The 26,986-nt window shown below is 47.5% G+C and overlaps 1 protein-coding gene across 1 annotated transcript in view; it reads left to right on the plus strand.

Annotated features, from left to right (window-relative positions):
• AR (androgen receptor) overlaps positions 1-22,573 on the plus strand; it is a 60,095-nt gene extending 37,522 nt beyond the window's left edge. Inside the window, exons 3-8 of the mRNA XM_082771216.1 lie at positions 292-408; positions 6,818-7,105; positions 13,693-13,837; positions 14,695-14,825; positions 15,358-15,515; positions 16,556-22,573. Of these exons, the coding sequence (XP_082627342.1) occupies positions 292-408; positions 6,818-7,105; positions 13,693-13,837; positions 14,695-14,825; positions 15,358-15,515; positions 16,556-16,711 (995 nt within the window). The 3' untranslated portion in view covers positions 16,712-22,573. The remainder of the gene's footprint in view (positions 1-291; positions 409-6,817; positions 7,106-13,692; positions 13,838-14,694; positions 14,826-15,357; positions 15,516-16,555) is intronic.
• The last annotated feature ends 4,413 nt before the right edge of the window (positions 22,574-26,986 follow it).

Genomic DNA, 26,986 nt, shown 5'->3' on the forward strand with positions numbered 1-26,986 from the left:
CTGTCTGCTGGCCCTGAGCAACCCCAGCAGCCCAGGAGGAGCCACCTCTGAGTTACGTGTGCTGGCCTTCAGCCTCCACACTGGGGGCTGCTGAACTGTGAAACAAGAAAGGTGATTTTTGGAAAAATATCCCCAAATTAAGGTGGAAACATGAACTGCAGCAGTGCTGTTGGCTGCAGTGGGAACCTGGTGGATGTTGAGTGATGCTGAGAAAACAAGAACCCATTTCTGCTTGTGAATCTGCTCTGATTGGTACCCCCCACGCATCACTATTTCCTCTGATGTTTCTAGGTAAGCAGAAATACCTGTGTGCCAGCCGGAATGACTGCACCATTGACAAATTCAGAAGGAAAAACTGCCCATCTTGCCGCCTGCGAAAATGCTACGAAGCAGGGATGACTCTCGGAGGTACTGTATGGATAACAGCTTCTGGTTTCTCACCACGTGTGTGGGGCATCCAGGCTAATCATGCAGATCACTGATGTACTTGGCACATTAATAGTCAGTAAATGTGTGAAGAAATGAGGCTGATGGAGCGTAATGAGATTCTGGAAACGTATGCAAGCTTCTAATACCAAAATTGTGAATTTCATTGAACTTGTCTTTCCATTTCAGGAAGCATCCTTTTCCTTGATTTAAAACCTTGTTAATGTGAAAAAATGCATTGACAGCTGTGTAAACTGGATTCTCAGTTGTATCGAAGCCTCTTTGAACAGCTCACTCCCATTTTAAGATGATTTTTCAAAGGCAGAATTAGACAAAGGCACGTTTTTTTTCTTTATAAAAATACAGCCCCAGCATTCTTCTTCTCTACATAGGTGTTGCTTCTTTGTCACCAGTAAAAATCATTATTATAGTTTGTTCCAAAACATGTAGCTTTACCAAAAGCTACATGTTTTTGACACAAAGCCTACATCCAAAATCTGAGGCTTTCTGCTCGAAACCTAGAAGCTGCAATCTAGGTTGAGCCAAACTATTCTTGCGTTCATACAAGCAGGGCTATTTTGCTGCCTGAAATGTGCTGGACCTGCCTTTCTTCCTTTCTACCTCACAAGCAGACAGAATTTTAGCATACCATTATTTATGAGTACCACTGGATGGCTCATCTTTGAGTTCATTTGATGTGAGTGAGAAAGAAAATCCCCTGAAAAATGGGGCTGGTGGAGCTGACCTACCAATAAAAGGCCTCTGACAGCAGAGCTTGGGGGAGTCAGTCACCGCAGGGCTTGGGTTGGGAGGGACCTTGAAGATCAGCCAGTTCCACCCGCCTGCCATGGGCACGGCTTGTGCCATGGGATTAGGAACATGTGAGAGCCCCTGGCAGCATCATTCACGGCACGGAGAGCTGGGGAGCGCCTGGCTGGATAAGTCAGCTTTTTGGGTTAAATGCTTCCACAGCTGCTGGGGTGTGCAGTACCGTGCGGAGCTGCTAGGCTGCTCTAATGTAATCTTGAAGAACGTGCTGCTGAACAGGCTGTGGTTTATTGCTCAGCAAGGAGCACTGATTCCAGTTTTATTTCTTCCCCAAGAGGGCTCTTACAGCTCCAGGTACCGACAAGTACTTACAGCCAGCAGAGCAGGAACTTGCCTGCTCTTACAGCAGCGGGCAATAAATCGGATCGAGTGATGGCAGCACAGCTCCTGGCAGGAGGGGCAGGTGCAGACGTGCAGCACTCTCATTCCCTCCTGCTCACAGGCACTAAAAGTGAATGCCAACATCTGGTGGGGTGGCTTTTCACTGCTGCTGCTTCCCCTGCACCCTCGCAGGCTGCTGCAGCGGCACAGCTGGATTTCAGAGCAGAGAAATCCCCCTTGAAGTCAGAGGGGATGTACATCAGTGCAGCCTTCCTCTGTGGGGCACACTGACAAGACGAATGCTAGGACTGAGAGCACCCCCCCCCTTCGTTTTTTTTTTTTTTTTCCTTAAGCTTTTCGGGTCGCTTTGACCTGTTCTGCCTGGTCTGTTTTACATTTGTTTTGAATGTTGGTTTAAAGGCGATTGTTAAAAACATGCATGCTATGAGTTTGTCCACAGTTATTTCTCCCACAGTAGAAAGCCACAGCATTTGAAAACACTTCCAAGCTCCAAAGGGTTGGTTTTAACCGCCTGTTAATTACCAGTCACTCGTAGGGTATAATGGAGCTGACCATTACCAGCATCCCTGCGGCTCTGCCTGTTTTAATGGTAGGAGGAGGTTACGCTCAATGCCTTATTTAGGACTGTCTGCTTAGGCACAGAATGGCAATATTTTGAAGCACTTCATTATTGATTGAGATCACTCTGACCTGAAAACTGAAATCCATTAAACAGAATCTTCTCTCCCAATCAACTCTGTGAAGCCAAAGAGAGGGAAAAAGTTAAAAGTAAAAAAAAATAAAAAAGTGATAATGCCAGTTTCATTTGCTCGTTTCGACTGGTGCACTGCTCTCCGTCTCCCCCGTTACCTCTCCGTGCTGCAGTCCCAGACACCTGCGTGGTTTCGCGGCTTTGTTGCAGCCCAAACACCCAGTGCCCGTGCTGCTGCACACTCAGGCATCTGCACACCTCTATCCTGTTCCACCCCAGCCCCTGCTCACCCAGCCAGGACCACGTGCACAGAGCTGCAGAGCTCTGTTTTTAAGGCACCTCCTGTTCGTTTGCTGCCAGTGCATTTCAGCCTTGGTGTGCAAGGTCCCGCGGGCTGTTTCTGTTCTGAGAAGGGAGCGCGTCTGCCCTCAGCCGAGCTCACAGCAAGGCTCAGCAAGGCTGTTGGGCAGCGCAGCCAACACCTCTGCCTTTGGCCTCAGGACTGCACTTGGCGTTGTTCCTGTCTTGGGCAAAAACTCCCACACACGTAAAATTCAGTTCACTGATTGCAGGGCTAGAAGACTCTTGTAATTAATACCTCTCAATACCCTGTAAAACACGAGTCATGCCTGTATTTAGTTCTAATTCAGGTCAAGTTACTGCACTTAAAGTGCAGTTCATATCTTTTAAAAACATTAGATACAGATGTATTAATTCCCTGCAATGGAGATGCTGACACATTTTTTGCCAAGCTGTCACAATGGTTAATTACGTTTGCTGCTGTGATAGATGTTCCTTATTTTTCATCTTGTCTGTCCTTGATTTCCAGGAGCTGTATCTTTATTGCAAGTATGCTTGCATGAATAAAGAAACTACTTTTATTGAATTTCTGCTCCCTGCATTGAGTATTTGTTGGCTGTGATTTAATAACCCTTTAGTCTTCTTCATAGCCACCTAGATAAATTTTTTTTTACTTCCTCACTCCTGAGAGTATTATCTAGTTTTTGTTATTTCTATGACTTCTGCAGTTTAGCAACACTTCCCCTGTATGGTGAACATCTGATCACAGTTTCCCAGTTTCAGCAGCATCAGTGCTTAAAAGCAGTGGCAAGATGCCCTTCGTGTCAACATTTTCCTCCTTTACTGATGGGGGATCCCATTATTCTGTAGCCACTGAACCCATGCAGCCAGCTCAGACTTTTTCCCCCGAAGAAGGAAATACTGGTATCTTGACAGGATCTGGTTTTGGCAAGATATATATATTGACTGATGCCATTTTGCCCAAAGCTGACATCAGGCTGAAATACTCAGCCCCGAATTGATAAGATTTCTTTGTCTTGTCTTATGAAAAAGTGTTTCCTTCCAGTTCCTCAGAACTTCCCAGAGTCCCTTGTGAAGGATCAGTACTGGCAACTCAGAGATCCTTGGCCAATTCTTTGAAACTCCTGGATGAAAGTCGGCCAAGTTATGTTGCTTAAAATGTATTTACCTTCTATAATTGCTGTATAATGGACTCCCTGGTCATTTTTGCAATTATGAATATTTTATCGTGATATAATTACATCATCTAGGCTTTTTTTTTTTTTTCCAAATATATAAAATTCATTCAAAGTGAAAAATTAAGCAGAATTTCAGATGCAATGCATGTGTGACTTATTGTGTGAATAACCTGCATGATGAGGCTTCCTGACTGTTATATGCCCTGGTAAGAGCAAAGCAGGTAAACTTTGTGCTTTCAGTCCTGTGCTGGGGTTCAACCCACCTTAGCGTAGAGACTTCTGCCTAGCTTGGCTCATCCTCGAATAAAAGTGTAACAGATGTTTTTAATGAGGAAATTAATTTTAAGTATCTGTTTCTGCCCAGCGTTATCCAGGGAGTCTAGCTAATGAGCACTGTAGATTTCTAAAATTAAGAGAGGTGAATCCCATATTACATGTTTGTAATGCTTTCAGAATATTTCAGAAACATATTGAAAGAGACAGCTTTTCCCTCTATTCCTCTATTTCCTGTATTTTCCATTTTTATTTCTAGTAGCTACTGTGTAGTAGCTACCAGCAAAACAGGCTGTTGAACAGGTGAAACAAAATTAAGACAAAAGTGTGTGTATATATATATAAAAGCTGTGTGTGTTAGGAGGTTCAGATACCTGCCTGGATCCCAAGATTTTTAGATTAAAAGTAAGTGAGGATTCCAGTAAGACCATTTCAGGAGCTGAATTTCAGGGTACAATGAGTACAGCAGTTAAACAACCTAGAGAAATCCTACCATAAGCCATAGATTTTCAAATCTATATGAAGTTACTCTTTACCCCTGAAGCTTCTCCCCTTGTAACACTCTATCTAGAAGTATTTCAACGATCCATGGAAAAATTGCTCCTGAAATACACAAACATAAATTTCCTCTGATAAGAATAGTTATTATCCAACTTCAGTGCTATCTGATGGAAAGTGGTTTTGTTTACGACTGCAGTCTCAGAGCCAGCATGGTTATTTGTTCTTTTCTTATTTCGCTCAATATCTTTTGATTTTAGAGAATTAATTCAATTCAATTCAACACAAAAAAAAAAAAAAAAAAAGAAAAAGAAAAAGATTGTAACATTTAAACCAGGATATATGTGTTTTCTACAGTACAGGTTTGCAGTTTTAGCTTTATTTCTGTTCAGGTCCTTATTGGCATGATTATTCATCTTTGGAAGATACGGTTAGGTTGTTTTTATTTATTTATGTATTTTTCCAAGCCAGGTAGCTTGTATTTCCCACCAGCACTCCTGTCATTAAAAGTCCAGTGCCAAGTACATCTATAAGATGTGGTTTTGCCTCACGTGGAGTTTGTCCTGATTCCTCTATCCTTTGCTAACAGGAGGTGGTTTAGGAACAGGGGGCCAATGTATTGTGCTGGTGCATTTCCATGTTGCTTGTCCAAAACAAAAGCCAAACGCAGCCCTCAGGACAGCTGTGCCATACCTTTCCCAGGCGATCTGCTGTCAGAGCAGAGTTCGAAAGGAGAGCATCAGGAGTCAGTTCTTTGCACTATCAGAGATGCTTAGAGAAGTGAGAGAGGAGAGGCTCTGATTTTCCGTCTGGCCTGCGATCCATGCAAGTAAATGCAGAACTACATCACACTGCATTGTAGCCTTGTTTTCCTGTTGCTCTCTTTTATTTTTATTACTTCTTTCTTCTCCTTTTTTTTTTTTTTTTTTTTTTTTTTCAGAGCAGCCTGTCTTAATTACAGTAGATCATCCAAAGTGCATTACCTAAAGATCAGGATTTTGAATTGATTTACAAAGCTGCTCTTTAACTTGACATTTTTATGTTTCACTGCTTATTTTTCTAATTACGGCTGAAAGGAAATCTGAGATAAGTATCATGTAATGTAGGAGCCAAAACCCCAAGGACAATTGGTTTGATGTTATATTCTCTGCTTGAATTAAGCGATCAGCTTTTTTTGCTCTAATTAATTAGAGTTTTTTGTAGTCAGTGAGGTATGAAAGCAGTTCCTTTCTGCAGCAGCCTGCCAACCTGTGTTGTGCTGAACACAGTCATGTAGATACCAAATTAGATAACCACTAACTCTCCAAGAATTTTGAAGTCATGCATCTGAAGCTCCTGGTATACCTTGCAGGGAGATTGGCTTTTATAATTAAGAGTCAGCTGCGCGTCAACAGAGAGACTTCGTTATGGTGACAAGGGCACATGTCCATGTTGGGCAGTCCCGGCCCCACAGGCTCACTGTACTGAAGTTCCTTTTGATGCTGGCCAGCGGACCAAGGCTGCCCTCACTTGAGACTTCTCCTCTGCAGAGGGCTAGCTGGGAAAACTCCAGGGAAGCAGCTGTGGAGACACGGGCTTGCCTTTAGGTTGCTCTTTCCCTAATGTGTTCATGGAGTAGTAGTCCAGCTGGGAATGCTTGGCTCAGGGCAGTACGTGCTGCAGGAATCCCCTGCAGGGAGAACTTGCTGCCCAGAAGAGACCTTCTCACTCCTGCAGTGAGTCTGTAAAAGTGGTTTTGTAGGGTGAAAGCCATCGCTATGTGGAGAGTGCCCTGGCCCTTGGGGCTGGGGTGTACACGTCCCAGCTGCCTGAACTTGGTCGTGGGGTGGAACGATCCAACTTAGAGTACTTAAGTACATTGGCTTTTTTCCCCAGAATGTGACCACATACTGAGTTTATTTGCTTGGTTTCCTTCCCTTTTTAACTGCATGTGAGTAGTTGTTTGAAGCAATTTGCCTCTTCTCTTTTCCCCAGTTCTTCCTCTCCATTTCTAACTGGGACTTAATGTGAGACCAGTGACGGTTGAGGGTGTAAATGATGCTTGTTTTTTTCCATATAATATTAATGAACAAATGTATTTCCTTGAGCATTGTATACTCCCTTTTGTCCTTTAATGATGCCTGTGATGCTAGGGCACTCACTAGGCTGCATGCACCACCTGTGTCACTGCTGCTGGTCACCATTCTCAATTTTGTTGTAAGCCAAGAAGCATCAAGGCTTTTTTGTTTACGTGTCATACTAAAATGTGTCATTTCCACAGCCCGCAAGCTCAAGAAGCTGGGTAACCTGAAGACACAAGATGATGCCGAGGCAGCCAGTTCCTCCAGCCCCACGGAGGAGCAAGCTCCCAAGATGGTGATGACACACATTGATGGGTTTGAGTGCCAGCCCATCTTCCTCAACGTCCTGGAAGCCATCGAGCCAGCTGTGGTGTGTGCTGGCCATGACAACAGCCAGCCTGATTCATTCTCCAACCTGCTGACCAGCCTGAACGAGCTGGGGGAGAGGCAGCTGGTCTACGTTGTAAAGTGGGCAAAGGCATTGCCAGGTGAGGATGAAAATGAACAAACCCCAGTCCTGTCCTGTCACGTTCCCCAAAGCCCCCCCATTTGCATTGCCTGAAGGTGGGTTTCAAAGGAGGTGGTCTGCAGCCTGCATCTCACAATCACAAAATTTCCTGGGGGAGCGCTTTCACAAGGTGTCTGTCTGTAACTTCTCTGTAAATCAGATTGAAACAACACGAGGTCTGTCTCCTTTTGGTGGCTGGTTTCTTCCCACTGTGTGTGAGGGATCCTGGTAGAAATTCAAGGTTTTTTTTCTTTCCGTTCTCCTGAAGCAGTTTTGTTCCACTTCCAGAGCTGTTACAGCCAAGCCTGGAGAACGCTTCTCTAAACAAGAGATTAGCACCGTCCCGTAGCTTCCATGAGCTAGAGGAAAGCGTACCTTCTCCAGGTGATCCAGAAGTGCGCTGCTTCATGAAGTAGCAGTGGAACTGGGGAAGCTGCTGAAAGTAGCTGAGGATCAGGTCTGAGTTCCTGCAGAGCTTGGTCTCAGTATGCAGGCAACTCAGCAAAAGTTTACATTTAACTGGATATCTCCTCTGAGGAAACTGTCTGGTTCCTCTTGGGACCCTGGAGGTCAGGACCTCACTTGGGCACCTGTGGAGACCGTTGGGGAATCTAGGATCACGTTTATTCCAAAAGAAAGCTCCCATTTTAGAGCTCCTGTTATAAACTGGCCTTATCAGCCCAACCAATCTGTTTTAAGACGTGGAAACCCAAAGGGAATCTCCCTTTGTTTGAGAAGCCTTTAGCACAATTATCAGTCTTCTGAGAGCAAAGCCAACACGAGTAAGGCAATAAAATACAAGAGCTCTCAACATGGATCAGCCATCCTTCACATGCTGGTGGGTTTCCAGCCCATCTCTTGGTTCCTGGGCAACATTTTTGGCCTTTAATTCTGCTTATTTTGGTGCAGGTGTAGCCACAGCCTGGGATACCATTTTTGTCTTCACAGTCTCACTAGACTGGCTTATTCCTCTGGAAACCACACTTGCCTTTCGAAGGTCTCTTGCCTCTGGAACACAGCAACCCTACATGTTTTCTAGAGGCTCATCTTCCCTCCACACCGAGAGCTCTGTACTGAGACAGGATCACCTGCCGTGTCCTCTGAGAACAGCCCCGGTTCCTTTATTCTGATGTTCCTCACCAGAATCGGGGTCTTCAGCACAGACAGCTCCCAGCTCGCCAGCCTGTCCTCCCAAGACCTCTTGGCAGGCGTCAGTGACTCAAAGGCCTCTGAATTTTGTGGAAGGAAAGAAAAAGGCTACAGAGGGCCCCAGCAGCTGCCTGCAGCCACACAAACTGCCCGGCTGAAGCATCTGGGAAAGTTCACTCATCTCATGTGAGTGCTCATCTGCTCTCTGGGAAGTCAAAGGGTGGCCACAGCCACCTCCGTGGGCACCAGCATTGCTTACGGAGCCCAGGCTTCCTTGGCCGGTCTGTCAGAGCTCAAAATGGGAGTGCTGTGGTTTGGGTTGCTCTCTTGTCCACCGCACCCCCCAGCTGTGTCTGCCATCCATAAAAGCTGTTGACAAGTGTGAAGAGATGCCAGCGTGGATGGAGCCTGCAGAGCTTGCTGCTGATGGGAACACAGCGTCACCATCAGCTGCACTGTGCCCGGAGCAAGAGGCAACGCCAGTTTGTTTTCCCCAGCTTTCTCCCTGTAGTTGTGTGACATATGCCAACATGGAGTTTAGCAGTAACAACGACAAATTTACCACTTAGTCATTCTCTTGATATTTTCAAGGGAAGGAGTAAACAACTGCAGCATTGTTGCTGCTCTGTGCTTCGGGCTGTGGTTATGCAGCCCCTTTGCTCAAGCCGTGACCCAGCTGTTGCTGCGGCGAGGTTGCACACCTGCTGCTGGTGGCTGCACACCCGCTGCTGGTGGCTGCACACCCGCTGCTGGCAGTGCTGCCTTCTGCCACGTGCTGCTGCTCGGGGCAGCCCTGATGCCTGCCAGACCTGCAGTGTCCTGCTGGATAGCCACGGGCAGTTTGCTGGCTAGAATTGCTTTAAGTTACACTTTGACTAACAGTGCAGAAGTGTTTCCAGCTCTTGGGGCTGCCGGTCAGCTAGGCAGCTGGACGCAGGGCAGATCGAGGGGACAGCGATGTGCTGGAAACAATGCAGGGGGAGAAGTAATGGAAACAGAGCCCAAGCAATTTAAAACAGCGGGGTGTTGCTGTGTTTACCAAAACAAAAAGATGTGCACTTGGCCTGCTGGGAGGCCAGAGGCTTCTAATGAGTGCTGTTGGCGGAGAGGTGCCACGGGTGGCTGCAGAGCTTTCTGGAGCCGCGCTGCCCAGTGCGGCTGGTGCAGGAGGAGCAGAGCCCGAGGCCAAGGGCAGCTCCTCCCCACAGGCAGCCCTGGTGCTCCGTGGGCACTCCTGGCTCTGCCTCTGTGCCTGTGGGCAGCCCTGGGCACACGGCATCTGCCCGCTGGAGCCGCCGAACGCAGCCCAGCTGGCACCAGCATGGCCCTAACTAAGCCTGAGCAGCTCTGCTTGCCAGGTGAGGGACTTATCCCTGTAAAGGTGCAGAGGTTTTGCTTTACAGTGACTGCTGCTGGCGGGAGGAATGAGAATTTGCACCTGTTAACAGAGGCAGCGTCAGCCTGATACTGCAGTCTACAGATTGATCCTGGCTGATAGATGTGTATTAATCTCGCATCTTCCATTGAACCTCACCTGTGTACCAAGGGTGATTAATAAGCGGCAAGGCATTGCTGCACTTACTTCACAAAGTTTTAATAATTTCCTTGAGTGTCAGCGACAAGACTGCATTGAGCAGGAGCATTTCTGAATCATGCTTGCAATGTCAGTAGCCGTATCAGCCTCTGCTAGTGGAGAAAATTTAATGCATGGCCCTTTGGACGCAATGTAATTGAATGTCTGCAGCAGAACAAGGTAGACTCAGACTGTGCTTCCCCTGGAAAGGAAAGATTAAATAACCATAGCTTGCCAAGAAAGCTACTGAAATACAGAACTCAAAAGTCTGATTAAATTCGTAAAATCTGTATTTTCTCTTATTTTCTCTTTTCCCTATATATATAAAAATTAAGTCAAGATGTTATGGTTAATTTAGGTCAGCACTCAAACACATTAGTTTAAAAATCGTTTTAACTGTTAGAAAATGAAAAAATTTCAGTTCATTCCTGAAGCTGCTAGGAAATCAGTCTATAAAAAATAATTGGTCTGCAAGTGTATGGGGAATGTCTGCTTCACAGCAGACCAGCAAAAGGGCAAGCTGCTACTCTGCTGCAAATGAGACAGATGAATGCACTTCATGTCTCTAGCACCTCGATGCACATGTTATCAGGTGAAATATGCCACCTGACAGGCGGTATCATTGTAGATACTCCTGTTTATTGCATCTTTTACAAATTTCTGAGTAATTGCTGTTTAAGTTAGGGCTTTTTGGGTATTCCAGGCCCATTGCTTGCTTGCCTTTCTATTTCAGATCTACTGCCTTATGTTACATGTAATTCACCCTGTAATTATAAAGATGCAATTAATTGTGTCTTCTTCCATTCTCTGGACAACAAATTTTCCAGGATAATAAATAAGTATTCATTTTTTATTGAAATGTTACTTTATGGTAACATATGAGGTGTTCAGCTGCTTATCTCTTAGTGAGATATCATTATGACACAGCACTATATCAACAGAGAAGATAAAGACTTTATTTCTAAACTTTGCTGCTTAAAGATTGTTCACAAGAAAAAGGTTACGCTTTCATCTCACTCAAGACATCAGTAAATTTAATTTTATTTTTGCTATGATTGCTCTCCACAGAAGTTACCATCAGTCAGGTGTCCTTTACTATGGCAGTACTGGAAACTTAGCAATATATTATGGCAGTAGATTTGTATTTATTTTCTTTTGCAGTGATTTTGACCACACGTCATCTAAGACGCCTGAAAGCAGTAGGCTTCCAAGAGGTCATAGGTATCTGGCTTCTGAAAACAAGTTTTATTTCAAGGTGTTCCAGACTGGAAACTGAAAGTGGTGATTCCTTTTAGAAAAGTCTACTGCGCTGCTTGTACAACCTGTTTTCTTGTACACGCAGAAGCAAATTCTAAGTCCTATAACAACAGAACTGTTGTGTTCAAATACCTTTCTTTAGACACTGATAGAGTTGGTGCAAATATTTTTTTTAGTGAACATTATAATTACAAGGTAGTGAATAAGTGCACCAAAATCCTTCTCATCGCAAAAGGAGTAGATGCAACAAATACTTTCAACAAATATTTCGAAAAGCCAGTACTCAATGTTTAGGAGAAACCCAAGCTGAGTCTATAAATAAGAACTGAAACCTGCAGAGCCTTTTTTGATCATTGGTTTGCACCTGTACTGTACAACTTGCTAAATGCACGCCGAGCTTACAACATCGCGAGTGGGTTAAGCTGAGTGACGAGTTCTGCCATGGATATTGGTGTTGCAAATGCTTCGTCCTGCTGATGCTGCACTCAGCAGAAGTGGGGGTCCCGTGGGCTCAGGCCCCTGAAGCGTCACAGAGCCCGGCTCCTGCGAACACAAGTCCCTGGTGATGGCCGTGGGCTGCCCTGCTCCCAGCGGATGGCTCCTGGAGCAGGGGGCTCGGGAAGGTTCGGCACGCAGCAGCCCCCTTCTCGTGGGAAGTGTGTTGCCATGGTCTTGTCTGTTCAAAAGGACCAAGAGCATGAGCTGCCCATCACAGCAAGCCCGCATTGGCCGGAGGAGCTCAGCATCTGCTCCTCATGTTCGCCACACTGCATCGGAAACACCTGCCAGCAAAGCTCCTTCCTTTGTCTATTAATTCCTCTGAGAGACGAGATGCTTTTCCGTCAAAGAGCAAGTTAAGAAGGGAGAAAAAAAAGTACTGACTTTGAAAGAAGCTGAGTGCATAGCAGACCAACGAGATGTTTACTTTCATCACTGGAGTGACAGTGCAGGAGTGTTCCCTGCACCATCACACTTCTTACTCACCGCAGAGTTACAGCTCTGGGGACCAGCAGGATGGCTCCTTTCCAAGTAACTCAAGTTTTCCAGTCTTCTCAGAAAGTCTAGGCAGGAAAAAATATCAGAAGCAAGTATGGAGTAGGGGAAAACAGTTGTTTTCTTACATTTAGTAGGCAGTGAATTCATCTCTGAACAGATTTACTAGATAAGTAAGAAGTTGTTTTGTTATTTTTGGTTGTTGGGTTGTTGTTTGTTTTTAATAGCATGCAGTACCGTAAGTAAAAATGAAATTCCAACCAGGACATGTCCTAGAGATGACCATGACTAATTCTGCGAAGTCTTTGAGTTGTCCACATGCCTCATCTGTGCTTGTGTTCTGCAAACAGGCTCTGCTCTGGCTGCCTGTAAGCTGTCATTGTCGGTAGGCAGCGACGAGCCCTCAGAATGGCAATCACCTGCTCAGGGTCAGTAGGACACTCCTTGCCCACTTGCTGCTAGCTTTTCGTGGTGACATGGAAGCTGAAGGGAAAATGTACAAACCTAAGTGATTTCTGTCAGCAATGAAAGACGACTTGTGCTCATTTGCAGTTGACAGCTTCCCAAGCAAGAGACAGATGCTTGCCTCAGTGGATTGTAATTATACACTGTGGGTTATAATTACACACTGACGGTGTTAGAATTGTTTTAATATTTGATTGGAATAACATGCGATTTTCTCAAAATGAGAAAATGTTGATTTCCTTGAGTGCCAGAATTTCACCCAAAGGATGTAATTGGTTAATGAAGGCTTGCTTCTGCCTCTGTGCCTGGAGACTTTGGTACAGTTGGCTGTATTGCTGTCTGGGGCTCCAGCTCGTGATCAGACGATCTATTTCAGGTAGCAGAACAAAGCAAATTGTCGTCGGATGTTTGTTTCATTTACTTTTGATGTTCTGTCTCACATGAAAATTGCAAATGGTTTGGAGCAGGAACTTTGGGATTTCCACTGTAGCTGCAGAGTGTGTGGCACAATGAGATGCCAGTTGGCTCTGGATTTCTAATTAGCACCTAGAAATGAACATGATTGCAGCACTAAGCTGTTTCTGTTGGTAGGGGGACGTGCTTAGGGCTCTTATTTGAGCATAGGTTCTGTGGGACTTTAGGAAGTCACAATCCCACCCTCCTGTGTTGTTTTTGCCTAGCCTGTTGGAGAATGAGATTTGCTCATCTCACTGGGACTTACAAAGCCTTCAATTACAATTTCTGAAGTTCTTTGAGACTTCTGGGGAAAAGGTGTCATTTATTACAACTTGCTATGGGCTTCCTTTAAAATGCTTTTCTGTTTGTGTCTTTAACGTGGTCTTTATCTCCTCCTTGTGTTTGGGGGATTCCCTTTCTCCCTTTTCAGGTGTAGTTTTGTGGTTTGGATGTTCCTGATTTCCCACCAGTGTCTGAGTGCCTCGATGCACCTCACTTGTATCACCCTGCTTCATTTGTGTGTCCTGGGATGAGCTGAGATCAGCCTGTGGACCACCATGTCATTACAGGGTCGCTGTGGGAGAGTTGGAGTCTGCATGAAAACAGTCCTGGTAACTGCAGGAACACAATACTAATTTGTAACATGCCTCTGGCTTTTTTTTTTTTTTTAATAGGATTTCGTAATCTGCATGTGGATGACCAGATGTCAATAATCCAGTATTCTTGGATGGGTCTTATGGTATTTGCTATGGGTTGGAGATCTTTCACTAATGTCAACTCCAGGATGCTTTATTTTGCTCCAGATTTGGTCTTCAATGAGTAAGTGCAAAATAACAACAGTCTAAAGTTCTGCTTTGTCTGAGTCAGACTAGGTGAGAAACGAGAACAAGGCAAGGAAGTTGCTTTACTGTCTGCTTATGAAATGTACAGCTGAGTAATCAGGCTTTGAGAGCTGACCAAAAAAGCATAGGAGGGGCCTGCTTTTTTCCTGTAATTGCTCTGCAGTAATTTGCAGAAATAATGAGAGTTGCAGTCTCTCCTATTCCTGCTTCCCTTTCCCTCAAGTTTGCCCTCAGCTGGACTTCCACCAGGGCAGCCACAGGTGCTGGTACAGGGTGTGAAGAGCTGGGCCACACAGACCTGAGGGATTTGAGTTCCGGTTTTCAATTTGCTTGGTCAGCTAGAGAGAGCAGAAACAGAGAGAAATGTATACTGCGAGCTCCTGATGATTTCTCTCTGATGAACCATCAGCATGGAGTTGGGGAGGTTTTACTGAGACTAAGGCAGAGAAGCTTTAAAACAATAACTAAGCACAGCAGTAAGCAAAAGCACTCCTCCTCCCTGAGAGCTAAGGGCTCGGCTTCGTGTCCCTTTTGGATAGCCGAATATGGTGAATCGATGCAGTCATTCTTCAAGAAGGCAGAGGGTCAAACGAACCTTGCAAATCCAAGATAGTCATCCATTTCCAGGCACAGGAGGTCACATGGAGGTATTTTGAAAAACTTTCCTCTCCCGTGTTCAACATTTGTTCATTGCTGTCAACATTCCCCCTCTGCAGTGGGGATGTTCCAGGCGAGGCTGGGTTTCTGGGCCAGGCAGAGCTTGTCAACACCCACACATCACACAAGCAATTCTTTAATCTTCCTGCCAATGCATTGTGCATCTTGTTGTGCCAGATACCGGATGCACAAATCCAGAATGTACAGCCAATGTGTCAGGATGCGGCACCTCTCTCAGGAGTTTGGCTGGCTTCAGATCACACCCCAGGAGTTTCTCTGTATGAAGGCTCTACTCTTCTTCAGTATTAGTAAGTACTCGCATCCGTCCTGCAGCAGATCACCAGCGGCTGTACGCAGTATTGCCCTGAAAGTGTTTGGTGTTTTTCCGTGTACATACGCATGTGCTTGTGCTCCCCAAGGGATGGTCATTGGATCTTTCCTCGCAGCTTCAAGCTGCGCAGAGGCAGCGAGCTGCCAAGTGTAAGGACGCCGTGCCCTAACCCGCTGCTGCCGGCCCATCCTGCCCCTGCACATTGCAGCATTTCTCCCGTGCAGCTCCTGCACGAGGTGGCTCCTCAGCCCATCTGCTGCCCCTCTGGGCACTGCTCAGCATTGGCTGCTGAGTAGGAAAATGGTGCTGCACCTCGGTCCTGTGCCTCCCTTCTGTCACAAGTGCTGAGCAAGGGTCCTTGGTTAGCAGCGGTCCCATGGCTGATCAGAGGGAGGGCAGATCTTTCCCAGTAGGCCTGTGTTAACCATTTCTTCAGCTTTCCTGTTGCTTATCTTTTTCTCTGTGCTTTCTGGGCAACTCTTACTGTTTCCTCTCCTTGTTCCATCCAGTTCCAGTGGATGGCCTGAAGAACCAGAAGCTCTTTGATGAACTTCGAATGAATTACATTAAGGAGCTTGACCGGATCATCGCTTGCAAGAGGAAGAACCCTACCTCCTGCTCTCGGCGATTTTACCAGCTCACCAAGGTCCTGGACTCCGTGCATCCTGTAAGAGAGAACAGTGAGATGTCTGCCTGTACACAGTCCAAAGTTACTAGATTTATTTGGGACATAGGAATTTGGGATCATAGCGAAGAGGGAATCTTGCTGATGCAGGAACATTGGGAAATGGTGGTACAGCTCTCGTAGACATGAACACTGTGCTCGCGATGTCTTACCTGTCATTGTTTCTTTAGTTTCTTTTGTTGTTATTTTTGTTCTGCTCCTCTCCCTCAGTGTTTTCACACACAGCCCTGGCTGTGTCCATGTGCTTCTGTTGTTAAAAAGGAGACAAGTGGGCAGGAGACAGTGCAGATTCTGCCCACTGTCATGTCCCTGGAGCTGCTGAACAGGAAATGAGAGCATCAGCATGTGGGACCCAGGCGATATTTCAGTGAAGAAAGAGAGGAGTGAAATAATCTATGCTAAGACAAGCTTACTTATTACAGGTGCACCTTGCAAGTTTTCAAACTAGAAGCAGATTAGGTGCACGTAGGTTGTCAAAGCACTTGTGATGTGGTTTGCTTTGCAACTGTTAACACATTTGCAGGACAGTATTACAATATACTCCTAGATTAGGCGACAGAGGAAAGAGGGCACCTAAGTGCTCAGGGAGTGAAAGGTGACAGTTAGCTGTGTCTGTCACTCCCTGCAATAGTCACCCTTGTGCATGGGTCCTTGACCTTTCTTTTTTTAGCAATGAAGAGCTCTTTGTAGACAATTATTTTCCAATGATAGTCTAGCAAAACAGTCCTAAATCACAGTGCCCCTCCATGAATCTACTCTACTTTCAGAGTTAATTATAATAAAAAATCAAAAAATCACTATTTGTGACTGAGAACTTAGGTCCTCTGTCCTTGCCAGCCCTCTGCCCATGTAGTTAGATGTCTAATACTTGCTGCCTGGTAACTGCCAGCAGGGCAGTGACATCCAGAGAGCAAACCAGGTCCTGCCCAGGTATGTTGTGTCTGCTGCCGTGTGCTCAGCACCTTCCCAGAGAAATCACTGAACAGGGGCTTTTTGCTTAACAGATTTTATTTCTTTCCTAGATTGCCAAGGATCTGCATCAGTTTACATTTGACCTTTTAATTAAGGCACATATGGTGAGCGTGGACTACCCCGAAATGATGGCCGAGATCATCTCTGTGCAGGTTCCAAAGATCCTGTCTGGAAAAGTCAAACCTATCTACTTCCACGCGGAGTGATCTTCCAGCGGGGACCTCCCACTTCTGCCACCCCCATTTCAGCCATCTCCTGCCTATTGTTTCTGCACTACTGTACTGCAGTGCCTTGGGGAATCCCCTCTAAAGACGGTGTGCTGAGAAGACAGACAGTAGCAACTATCTGCTGGGATTCCTTAGATTTCTATTTTTCCTGTGGTACCTCTGAACTGAACTACCTGCCACGGCTTCTGCCTAGGTTTGGCTGGCTTGGTCTGCTGGGACACGTGGCGTGTGGCCTGGTGTCCCTGGCACGGTGTCTGCACTCTCTCCTTCAGCTTTTCCGCAGTGACTTCTAGTGGCCCATGGCCACGGGAGATTGGGAGAAATGCCACCAGTAGGTTGTTTTTGTTTCATGTATTATTTTTTTTTTGTTGTGTTGTTTTTCTTTTTTTCCCCCCTGTAAAACAAAACAAAGTGAGAAGCAGGTCGAACCTATATGTTTGGGCACGGGATATTTTACTGGCCTCCCTTGGGACATTCTTTTTGTGTTATGGTGCTGGGAAGCAGATGAGTTAAAGTGTTGCAGTAGAGAAATGGAGTTAGAGGAAAGAGATGAATTAGCAACCTGTTGAATTTACAGACCCTGCCTCGGAGTCGGAGGGTGCCCTGCCCTCATACAGGGGCTGCCGATGGCACACCACTGCAGGGGCTGCTGGTGGCTACTGCTTTCCACCTGGGATATTTTTCCTGAGGCAAACTGGATGTCCGTGTGCCCAGTGGACCCCTGGGCGCTCAGCAGTCACGTTCGGGTCGCGGACAGCTGCTGCCCCACAGGCACAGCTCTACCCCTCCTTCACAAGTGCCTGACGCCTCTTGGACCTCAGCCTCTGCCCTCCTGCCGCCGGGTACTGCCAGTCCCACCTGCCTCTGCCCTGCACCAGCTCTGTTCACGCCGGGTGTTCGAGGCCCAAGTGTTTCAGCTACACTACTTATTTTCCATTTGTCCAAACTCTTCTTTCTGACGCCAGCAGACCCACGTCCCAGGAGGGGAGCAGCCAGGACTGTCTCTGCAGGATCTGTGGCCTGTAATTAACCCTATTCCGTGGGAGATGGTCACGGCAACAGGCATGGTATTTCCATGGCGCTTCAGGGAAGCATAAAGAAAATGCTTAAGAGAGCTTCTCTCTTCTTAGAGGTGTGCGTGGCTCCTGCTGCTGTGGTAGCTGACTGCAGGCACCTCCTGTGTGCACCATCACGCCTCCGCGTCGTGCCTGGGCCGATGCAATGTGGGACGCAGCACGGCCTGTGCAGGTGGATAAACACACCCTAGAGAACCTGGGCATTCAGTGCAAAACCAGACAAATTCAAAGGTTAATAGATCTGCAGTTGCCGATGGCTCCCAGTGGTCAGGAATATTTGAGGAAAGGAGGCTTGGTTTCTCAGACATAGATGCTGGCTTGACTCCATTTTATACCTCACATTCGCAAGAAAGTGCAGGCCCACCAGCCCACATCCAGATTTGCATTTTTGGCAGGCCCCACTTCTCACAAAGCAGTCAAACCTTCCCTCCCCTTGGTGTTTTGGTTCTCCCCTTCCCCGCGTTGGTGAGCCCACCAAAGCTGTGTTACCAGCCCTGGCCGGTGAATCGGGGCGGGCTCTGGCAGGGCTGGCCTGGACTGCCTGCAGGCGTCCTCACAGGGACACAGATCAGCAGCAAATGAGGCCTTTGCCTGTGGTTTTGCTAACAGGCAGCGATTTCACCTCTGGGAGACTTGGTGCCCCCGAGCAGCGTGCTGTTGTGGTCTCCCAGCACAAACATGCAGAAAGGGCACGTTAAGTTTGGGAGTTTGGAGAGGTGAGCCTCCTTACAAATCACATTATTCCCCCTGCGCAATGCCAATGAGTCGTGTTTGTCAGACGTCTTTACAGAGAAGAAAGTTAGGTTTGGGATGGTTGATGCCATGTACATCTCCTGACGCTGCCGTGCAGCAGACAGTGCTAATTCTGCTCCTGGACCTTTCACGAGCTGAGCATAACCATCAGCTCTGCCGGCAAACACCTTTGTGGTGCGTCTGGGTTCTCTGCAGACTCTCAGTAAGAACAAGCCTTTAATTTTACTGATATTCCTCAGTCGTGCTATATGGGGTTTTCCTTAAGGGAAGGGGTGCGGAAAAACAAAAATACTGAACGGAGGGTCTCTCTTTACAGTTATTTGTACTGAGATTTCCTCTCCTGGTATCTATGGCTCTGATTGAGCTGTTCCTCCCGAGAGCCCTTCTTGCAGGTGGCATCAGAAGCCACAGATGACTTTCTTGAGCATCAGCCAACAGGCACAGATTCCCAATAGCTTCTTCTGTTTAGAGGGTTGTGGCTGCAAGCATCTTAAGTGTTGGTATGGTCTATTAATATTTGCAAATGAATCAATTAAATGCCCTGCTGGTGTATTCCTCCATTCTTGAACATTTTCTGGCTATTAGCAGAGGAGTACAATGAGTAACTGGCTTGAAAATGCCCTGATCTCTGTCATCAACAGGAGGATGCTTATGGTCAGTTTAAATGGCTTCTCTGGAGAGCTTGATACGTTGCAGGAGCTCATGTCAGTGAGGTTTTCAGTAGTTAATGAGTGTGAAGGTAGCCTGCTGGTTACTTTTCTGCTGGGAGGCTGGGAAGAAATTGGATATAATAGGGATTTGCATACACTGATTTCCCGGTGGACGCACAGTGTGAATGAAAAATGATCTAGAAGGAGGATACTACCTGTGTATATCTGCCTGCATCTGGCAGATGCCTGCAGCCTGTGCGTATGATGCCTCTCCAGCCAGGTGTGCTTTAAGAAGGAAGCATGTGCTCCCTTGCAGTCCCACCTGTCCGATGGTGTAGGTGCGCAGTTGGGTTGCCTTGTCCACAAACACCCCACAGCTCCTGTGCATTAGGCTGATGTTCTGTAGCTCTTTGATTTCAAAGTCAATTTCTGCAACTTTTTTTTTTTTGTTTTTGTTTTCAAAAGTCAGCTTTTTATGATACTCTCGGAGGAATCACTGGAGGGTTTGGGAGCCAGGATCAGTAGCACCCAAGTGTGTATTTGCTGGGGGGAGGCTAACACTGTTTCTTTGTTTATTTCTATCAGCTGCTGCAGGAACTGGAAAAAAAAAAAGAGGCTTAAGAAATACCAAAGTCCAGATCCTGACATATATCTTTGTACTTTGTGTTTTCTTTTGTGTTTTCTTGTCTACTTTTGCTTTAATAAAGCGAAGAGAATCTCACCATCATCACAATCCTGTCACGGTGTCCCTGAGGTCCCCGGGGAGCAGCCGGGGAGCAGACCCCCTCCAGGGCCCGCAGCCCCGTGGGGGGCACAGCCCGTGTTGTCCCGGCACTCCGGGGGCTCTTGTGCTGGTGTAAGCTTGGTCGCTGCTCAGACCATCGGCTCCCCTCGAAGGCAGCAGGTGGGGGACAAGGAACATGCTGCTGTTGGCCTGGCAGGAGCATTATGGTATGGGAAGCTCAATGAGACAACGGGTGCAAATGGAGCTGGGGTGGAGGGGCTGTGTGACATCTTCTGAAGAGCTTGGCACCACCTTAACTTGCTCCCAGAGAAGCCAAGAGGAGCCCTCTGCTTGGCTTCAGAAAAAATGAAGTTAAGCCAGAGCAACGAGCATCCTGCACTGTGCACAAGCAGGTAAACACCAAGTGGATTGGCCCTGGGGAGGCAGGTGAGGGCGCTTATCACCTCTACCACGGTGTAATGGAGTCCCACTTCGTTGCAGTGTGTGCAGAGCTAGCCAGGTCACTGCCACGTCCCGCAGGGTGCCCGGGGTGGTGCCAGGGAGGCTGGGAAGAGCTGGGCTCCCTGCAGCCATCTAACCCAGGGCTCTTTCTGCAGCCCCCAGGTACGGGCAGCTGTTGCTCCAGGTACTGATCCCTCTGCCAAGATGTTTCAATAAAACAACAAAAGTTAAATGTATATATATATGTTTATATATATATAGAGAGAGGCATGCCCCAATTTATATTGCTAAAAATATATATTTAATGTTCTTCTGTGAGAAGGTTTCTTTCCTGATTGCACACTGAGGGTAACTAAGTACTCATCAGGAGGTGAGTCTATGTGCCAGTACTAATGGGAGGTTTTGATTTCAACTTTTTTTTTGGTTACGTACTGCCCAGTTGTCAAGGGTCTGTCCTTGCATGACGTGAAAGGAGCGTGCGCTGGCATGGTCTGGTGTCAGTGTCTGCATCTGCAGCTTTTCTTTAACTGCCTGGTTAGACAGGGGTAGTGTTTGCACTTGAGGGACAACAGAGCATCCTTTATTTCTGCCCTCTCCAACTGCACAAAGTGTCCTTGCACTTTAGGGCAGAATCCTGGAATTACAAAGTGGTAGCTGCTTCCTAACTGATGTTTCAAAGTAGATTTTTTAGAGGCACAGAAATACTTTATTGTACCACAAGGACCGGCAAATTTTCTCTCTGCACCTTCGCGTGCTGGTGCCTGCTGGCCAGCCGTGCAGGAGCTGGTGATGCAGGAGGCACGGCGCGGCCACGGCCGGTGCCCCCGGCGAGTGCCTGGCACCAGGGGCAGCACAGCTGGGAGGCGGCCGCCAGCGCCTCGGGCACGAGCTGGCCATCAAGCCATGGGTTTCCAGAAGAAAAGGCTCAGACTGCAACCTTCCCACACCTCTGTATTCTCGCTCACCGGGGCTGTAGTCACTGCTTTGAGGAAGCAAGGAGGGACTTTTGTTCATTCCCATTTAAAATGGCAGGGGAACCTGCCTTTGTGATTCAAAAAGCAAATATCTGCACCACACATAAAACCACAGCAAATTTATAATAAGCTGCTCTCTGTGCCTGGTATTTTGTGTTCTGTGGCAATTTAATGCTGTTTTTATTTGTTAACGTCTCTGTAATAAAAAGAGTTCTCTATATTGATATATTTTATTTTCTTTGTAATAAGCCAAAAAGCTCATTGCTGGTGCCTTTTTGCCTGGGGAGGACTCCCAACCCACAGCTATATTAATGAAAGTAACAAAGCATAATGTAATGTATTTGCAATTGCTTGTTTCACCATAGCTAAGTAAAGTCATGAAGCAAACACCACAGGATTACCAAAAGAAAAGGAACAAGCAGCCTACAGATTGGGCAGAAAGAATTTCAGGTACAATAATGCGGTTTTTTCTCCTGCCTGTTTCCAAGCGAGTGATTCCAAGGTGAGGGCCGACCTTTTGGCTTGCCACACTCGGTATCGAAAAGCCTTTGCCCTGTCTCTGTGGGACCTTTTTGCTGCATTGTCAACCTTTGTCCTCTGCACGATTTGCAATTTTGTTGAAGCATACACACATCATTTTACAAGGGTTGCAACTTTACCGTGGTTGCAACATTGCGGTCTTTTCCAGTCACTGTTCAAAAATGGCCGTATTTTGCCTAAATTAATAGCATCTGAGGTGAAATTCTGCTTCTAGAGAAAGACATCGGTTGGCTTGTTGCCACTGTTCCTTTTTTTGTTGTTGCTGTTCTTTATCGGAGCTACGATCTGGCCTTAAATACACAGAACAAGGAAGATGGAGACCTGCCGTTTCACGGTGCCGTCGAGGCTGGAAGCAGGTGACAGCCCGCTGCCGGGAGGCAGTTCGGAAAGCAGAGCGCTGGCCTGACCGACATCCCTGCTTGTAACGAACCAAAAACGGGAGCCCGGCCAGCACCCAGGATAAAGACAAAGCCAGTTATACTACACAAGGGGAAATCAAACTATTTAGTTTTTGACTATTAGTCCATGCTTGGGTCCCGTGCGAGCGCTCGGCCCGTGCTGTGCCATGGGGCAGACCTTCATGCTTGGTGTTTGGCTCTTTTGTAATCCTAAAATCTGTTGTTCTAAGTACAATAAAAAGCAGAATCTTGTTTGTTGGAAAACTGCTGTATGCGTGTATTTGGCTTTTATTTCAGTTATGTGCATGAAAAAAATGTTATTCAGTGTGACAAATAATAGATATTGAAGAAGCCAGGAATAATTGGGTCATTTTTAAATGGATGAGGCTGTATGTTGGGTTATTCGTAGGCTATTTTTCACAGTCGGATTTTCGCTATTAATTACATGTCTGAACTGTTAATTCATTTACCCATCTACTGACTAATTCTTTCATATATGCCTCTTTGGGTCTTTTAAAATTGGATATCATTTGATTATTGTGTTTCTTGAAGCAAGGAGCTAATAAAGGCCAGTGTCCTCCTCCTTTCGTTGTTGTTTTCGGTATCTTTATGAGCAATTGTAAATCCATTCTGCTGTAACTTCATTATAAAATTGACCTGTGCTCTCCAAGTAATAAAATAGACTGCTTATCAGCCCACTTTTTAATTCAAAGCACAGATGTGAGTATTGCACAAGGTCAAGATTTGTTCACTGTGAGACAAACTGAGGAGCTTAGAAAAAAAATAATACCTCATCAGTTCACAAATAGCTGGAAATGTCTAGTGTATAATTGCACAGCAGTGGTACATGTACCAATACCTCACGAACTGAAAGCAAAATGTACTTACCATAGAAAAAACCTTGTCCATGTGCAGTAGTACCATGTGTAGTCATCTGCTGAGAATCCAGTCCCGTCCCTTTATCTGAGTCACAGCTGAAAATGACCGTGTTACTTTCCAAGTTCATCCTTAATTGACACTGAAAAAACCAACACAGTTCTCAGGCTGTGTTGCCCTTGCAGATACGCGACAACATCTTTGAGTCCCAGTGTACCCCACCAAGTTCTTACGTGGCCACCAGCGTCCCCTGGGACATTCAGGCACCACGTGCGGTGGCTGACCCCGTCCTGCCCGTGCCGCACATCTCCTGGGCTCTGGCTCCTAATAGGCTCCAGCCTCCTGGGGCTGTCACAGCATTTGTCTCCTAGGACAGTAGGGAATTACTCTGAGTGGCTGCAAAGGATTGGATCTTGTCAAAAGGGCAGATTTACATTATCTGAACCAGTTTTGCTTGGTTTTGTTCCAGCCATTTCCACTGCACATTTATTTCCCTTGCACATCTGTCCATCATGACTTCCATCATGACCTACAAATCACACCTGAATTGCTGTTGCCTCAAGGTAGTTCCTAACCCCGTGTGAGGAATGCAGTTTCCCTGGTGGCCGCAGAGCAGGAGAACCCTGCCTTGCTGGCACGGCGGCAGTGCCCGTGCTGGGACGTGTGCCTGGAGGACTCCGGAGCGGAGCAGCCCGTGTCCTTTACTCTGGGGCACACAGAGACCCCCAAACACAGCGCTGTTACCAGGAGGAAGACAAAAGCAATTATGGTGTACAGATCCAGAATGAGTTCAGCCAACATCTTCCTTTTTATCTCCTTACTCTTCGCTAAAAAGAAAGCAAGCCCAAGTAAGATACAGTTAGTGAATATGTTTGGCAAGGACAACTTCTGATTTTGATACTCGTAGAATTGGTGAGCACTCTGCCCTGGCTCTGAATCCAGAGCACAGGGGCTCCAAATAAAGCTGCTAGCCTCATTTTTATTCTGTCCTTTGGACAGTCCCTGTGGTTCCCTGCAGACACACAGGCACATCCTAGCACGTGTGGGCTCGGCAGGCTGCGTGCCAGCAGGGCCCTGCTGCTGCGGGGTGGGTCGGGGCAGGAGGAGCCGAGGCAGGAACCAGGCTTAGCTGGAAACACCTCATGTCAGCCAGCCCTGAAGTGGCTCCATGCGTTAGAGCACTTTGCTTGCATTTGTATCAGAACAGGCAGCGGGGAATTTGTAAATCAGAAAAATTGTTCCATTTCATAACGTGATAATGACTTGTTTTAAACACTGACTTCTACAGTGGTTTGCCTCCCCAGGGGCTGCGGAGCCCTGCGCACACAGACACAGCTGCATTGGCAATGATTTCCCTGCGTGCCTTCCAGCTCTATCCGGATTTTGGACTACACTCACCCTCTTAAAGCTGCCTCGCAGCGCAGGGCCGGTCCTTTCAGCAGGCGTGGGTGCACCTCCGTTAGCAGCAGCGTCCACCTCCATGCCTGGAGCTCACCACGGTTACTGCTCCCAGGTGGAGACCAGCAGAAGGACCCCGTGCTACAAGTGCCTGCTGGCTGCTGAACCAGCCAACTGCAGACCACAGCCCCAGGACGGCCCAGAGACTGAGGCTGTTTGTACAAATGCTCATAGCAAAGGACTCCCAGCTGTGAAAGCTGAGTGGGGTCTTGTGCCCGGCACAGCAGGGGCTGGCCACAAGCTAGATTATTATAAGTGTTCTTTATCTGTGGCTAAGTTTCTCCACCTTTCATTAAGATTTCACATCTCCCTCCAGGCCAGGCTAATTATAAGTCCAGTCTTCACCTGGAGCCCAGGGAAGCGCTTTGTGCCCACTGTTCCCAGTGGCTGCCAGCAGCATCTTGGTGCTCTGCCCTCCTCCAGCCCCTCGGGACACCCAGGGCACGGAGGTGATGCCCCCGCAGCACCCAGCCCCAGCCCTGCGGGCGCACGGCTGAGGGCACCCAGGGTGGATCCCACAGGAGAGCAGGGCTGCGGCAACGTGTGGCTGTGCCAAGTACTCGGCTGGTCTAGTTAAAGACTGGTTCCTTCTTTTTTAATATGTGCTTACATATGAGCTTCCCACAGAAATCCTCCTTACGAGCAGGAAAGCAGCCCGCAGGCTGCGGTGGGGTCAGGCTGACCGCGCGGTCCGGGCATGAGGAACGCCACCAGCGCTGGGCTCCTCCTTACCCAAACCCGCTGGGCGGTGACGGCCCCTCGGGAAGGCTGCGGGGCCAAGGCACCAGCTCCCCCCGAGCCCCGTGGGTGGCAGCCTCTTCGGTGGGACGCTGGGCGGGCAGAGGCCATGAAAAAACTTCTTGCACACATTTCTGAAAATACAGGGAAAATAAAGAATGCCACAGCTTTTACCGCTTCAAAGCATCTCCTGATTTTTCAGTCCAATCGCAGGATATTTTTTGGTGGACTTACTCTTGATTTATGTCAAGTTGTTGGTGGTTGCCAAGAAAACGTCTGTGTAGAAAGCTGCTCCTAAATCACAGCATTCAGCTGGTTAATTGTGCAGCAAGTTTGACCAGAGCCAGTTATGTGGCTCTAAGCTAAGACTCTGGTCTTGCAGGAAGCCGTGCGTGGGCGGGCTCCTGCGCCTGCATGGGTCTCTGCGCGGCGCATACATTTCAGCTGTCAGTGCTCCACTAAGTACATTTCAGTACATTTCAGTTCTAAATTTATCATATAGATGTGTCTACTGAAGTGCCCTTAACCTCTCCGAATTCTTCCTCTGGGAAGTCCTAGCGGAGGCCCGGCCCCAGACTTGGAACCTTTGTCCTGTTACATGCTTTCTCCATATAAAAGCCTATGGGCTTTTACTTAATGCTGGAAAATATTTTTCTTGCTCAGATTAGGTCAAAACATTTTCCTTAAGGAAGCAAAACACTGCATCTGTGGGCTGGGACACCAAAACTGTTGTGATAGTGCTTCAGTGCTCAGCCTAATCTGTAATCATTTAATCCCAGAGCTAACACAAAAAGGCAACAGCTGCTCTCCCTGAAACAGCATGGCTTTGTGGCACCCGTCCCTGGAAAAATGACGGCCCCAGACGCTGATTTTTCAGACTGCAAAGAGAAACAAGGCACTAGGAAGGACAGCAACCCCCGAGCTGCCACTGGCCCTCATGCCCCCGGGTGTCAGGAGCCCCCATCCCCGGTGTGCCCGCCGGGTGCTGAGCGCTCCTAAATCTGGGTTTGAGCAGCGCCTTCCCAAAGGGCGGTGGCGCCCCGAGCACCCCAGACACTGGCACCGCACTGAGGTGCAGGCGAGGCTGGGAGAGCTGAGGAATCGTTCTCTGCAGTGCTCCCAGCGCTGCGTGCTGTATTAATTTGGTCAGGACTGTGGGCTCCTGCCAGCTTATGTTCTTAGGATTAGTCTTCCCAGCCAAAGAGGAGGGGGAAAACTAAGAGGGAGCGAAGGAAGCACTTCATGTTGCATGCCATGAACCTCACGCACCAACTCGGGGAGGAAAACGTGTGCTGCAGGCAGAGCTCACCCACCACCGGCACGCTGCGGCGCTCAGCAGCGAACAAATCAGCATGCACTCGGTGTTCCCTGTTAGGGGAACGATTTTCTTCTTCATTAATAGGAAAAAGGCTGACTGTCAAAACACCCAGAGCTCTACTAAATCCTGCTGGGAGGAGGATGTGCTGGGGCTGCCCTCCTGCGCCCCGCGCTGTGGTGCTGAGCGCGGATGGGGCAGGCAGGACCGGGCTCCCCGGAGCCGGTGCCCGGCCGGGTGTCACGGGGTGCAAACTGGGCGCTCGGTCTGGGGACAAGGGGTCTCTCGGA

The sequence above is a fragment of the Aythya marila genome (genome assembly GCF_965140915.1).
Source record: "Aythya marila genome assembly, chromosome: 13".
Lineage (NCBI taxonomy): Eukaryota > Metazoa > Chordata > Aves > Anseriformes > Anatidae > Aythya > Aythya marila.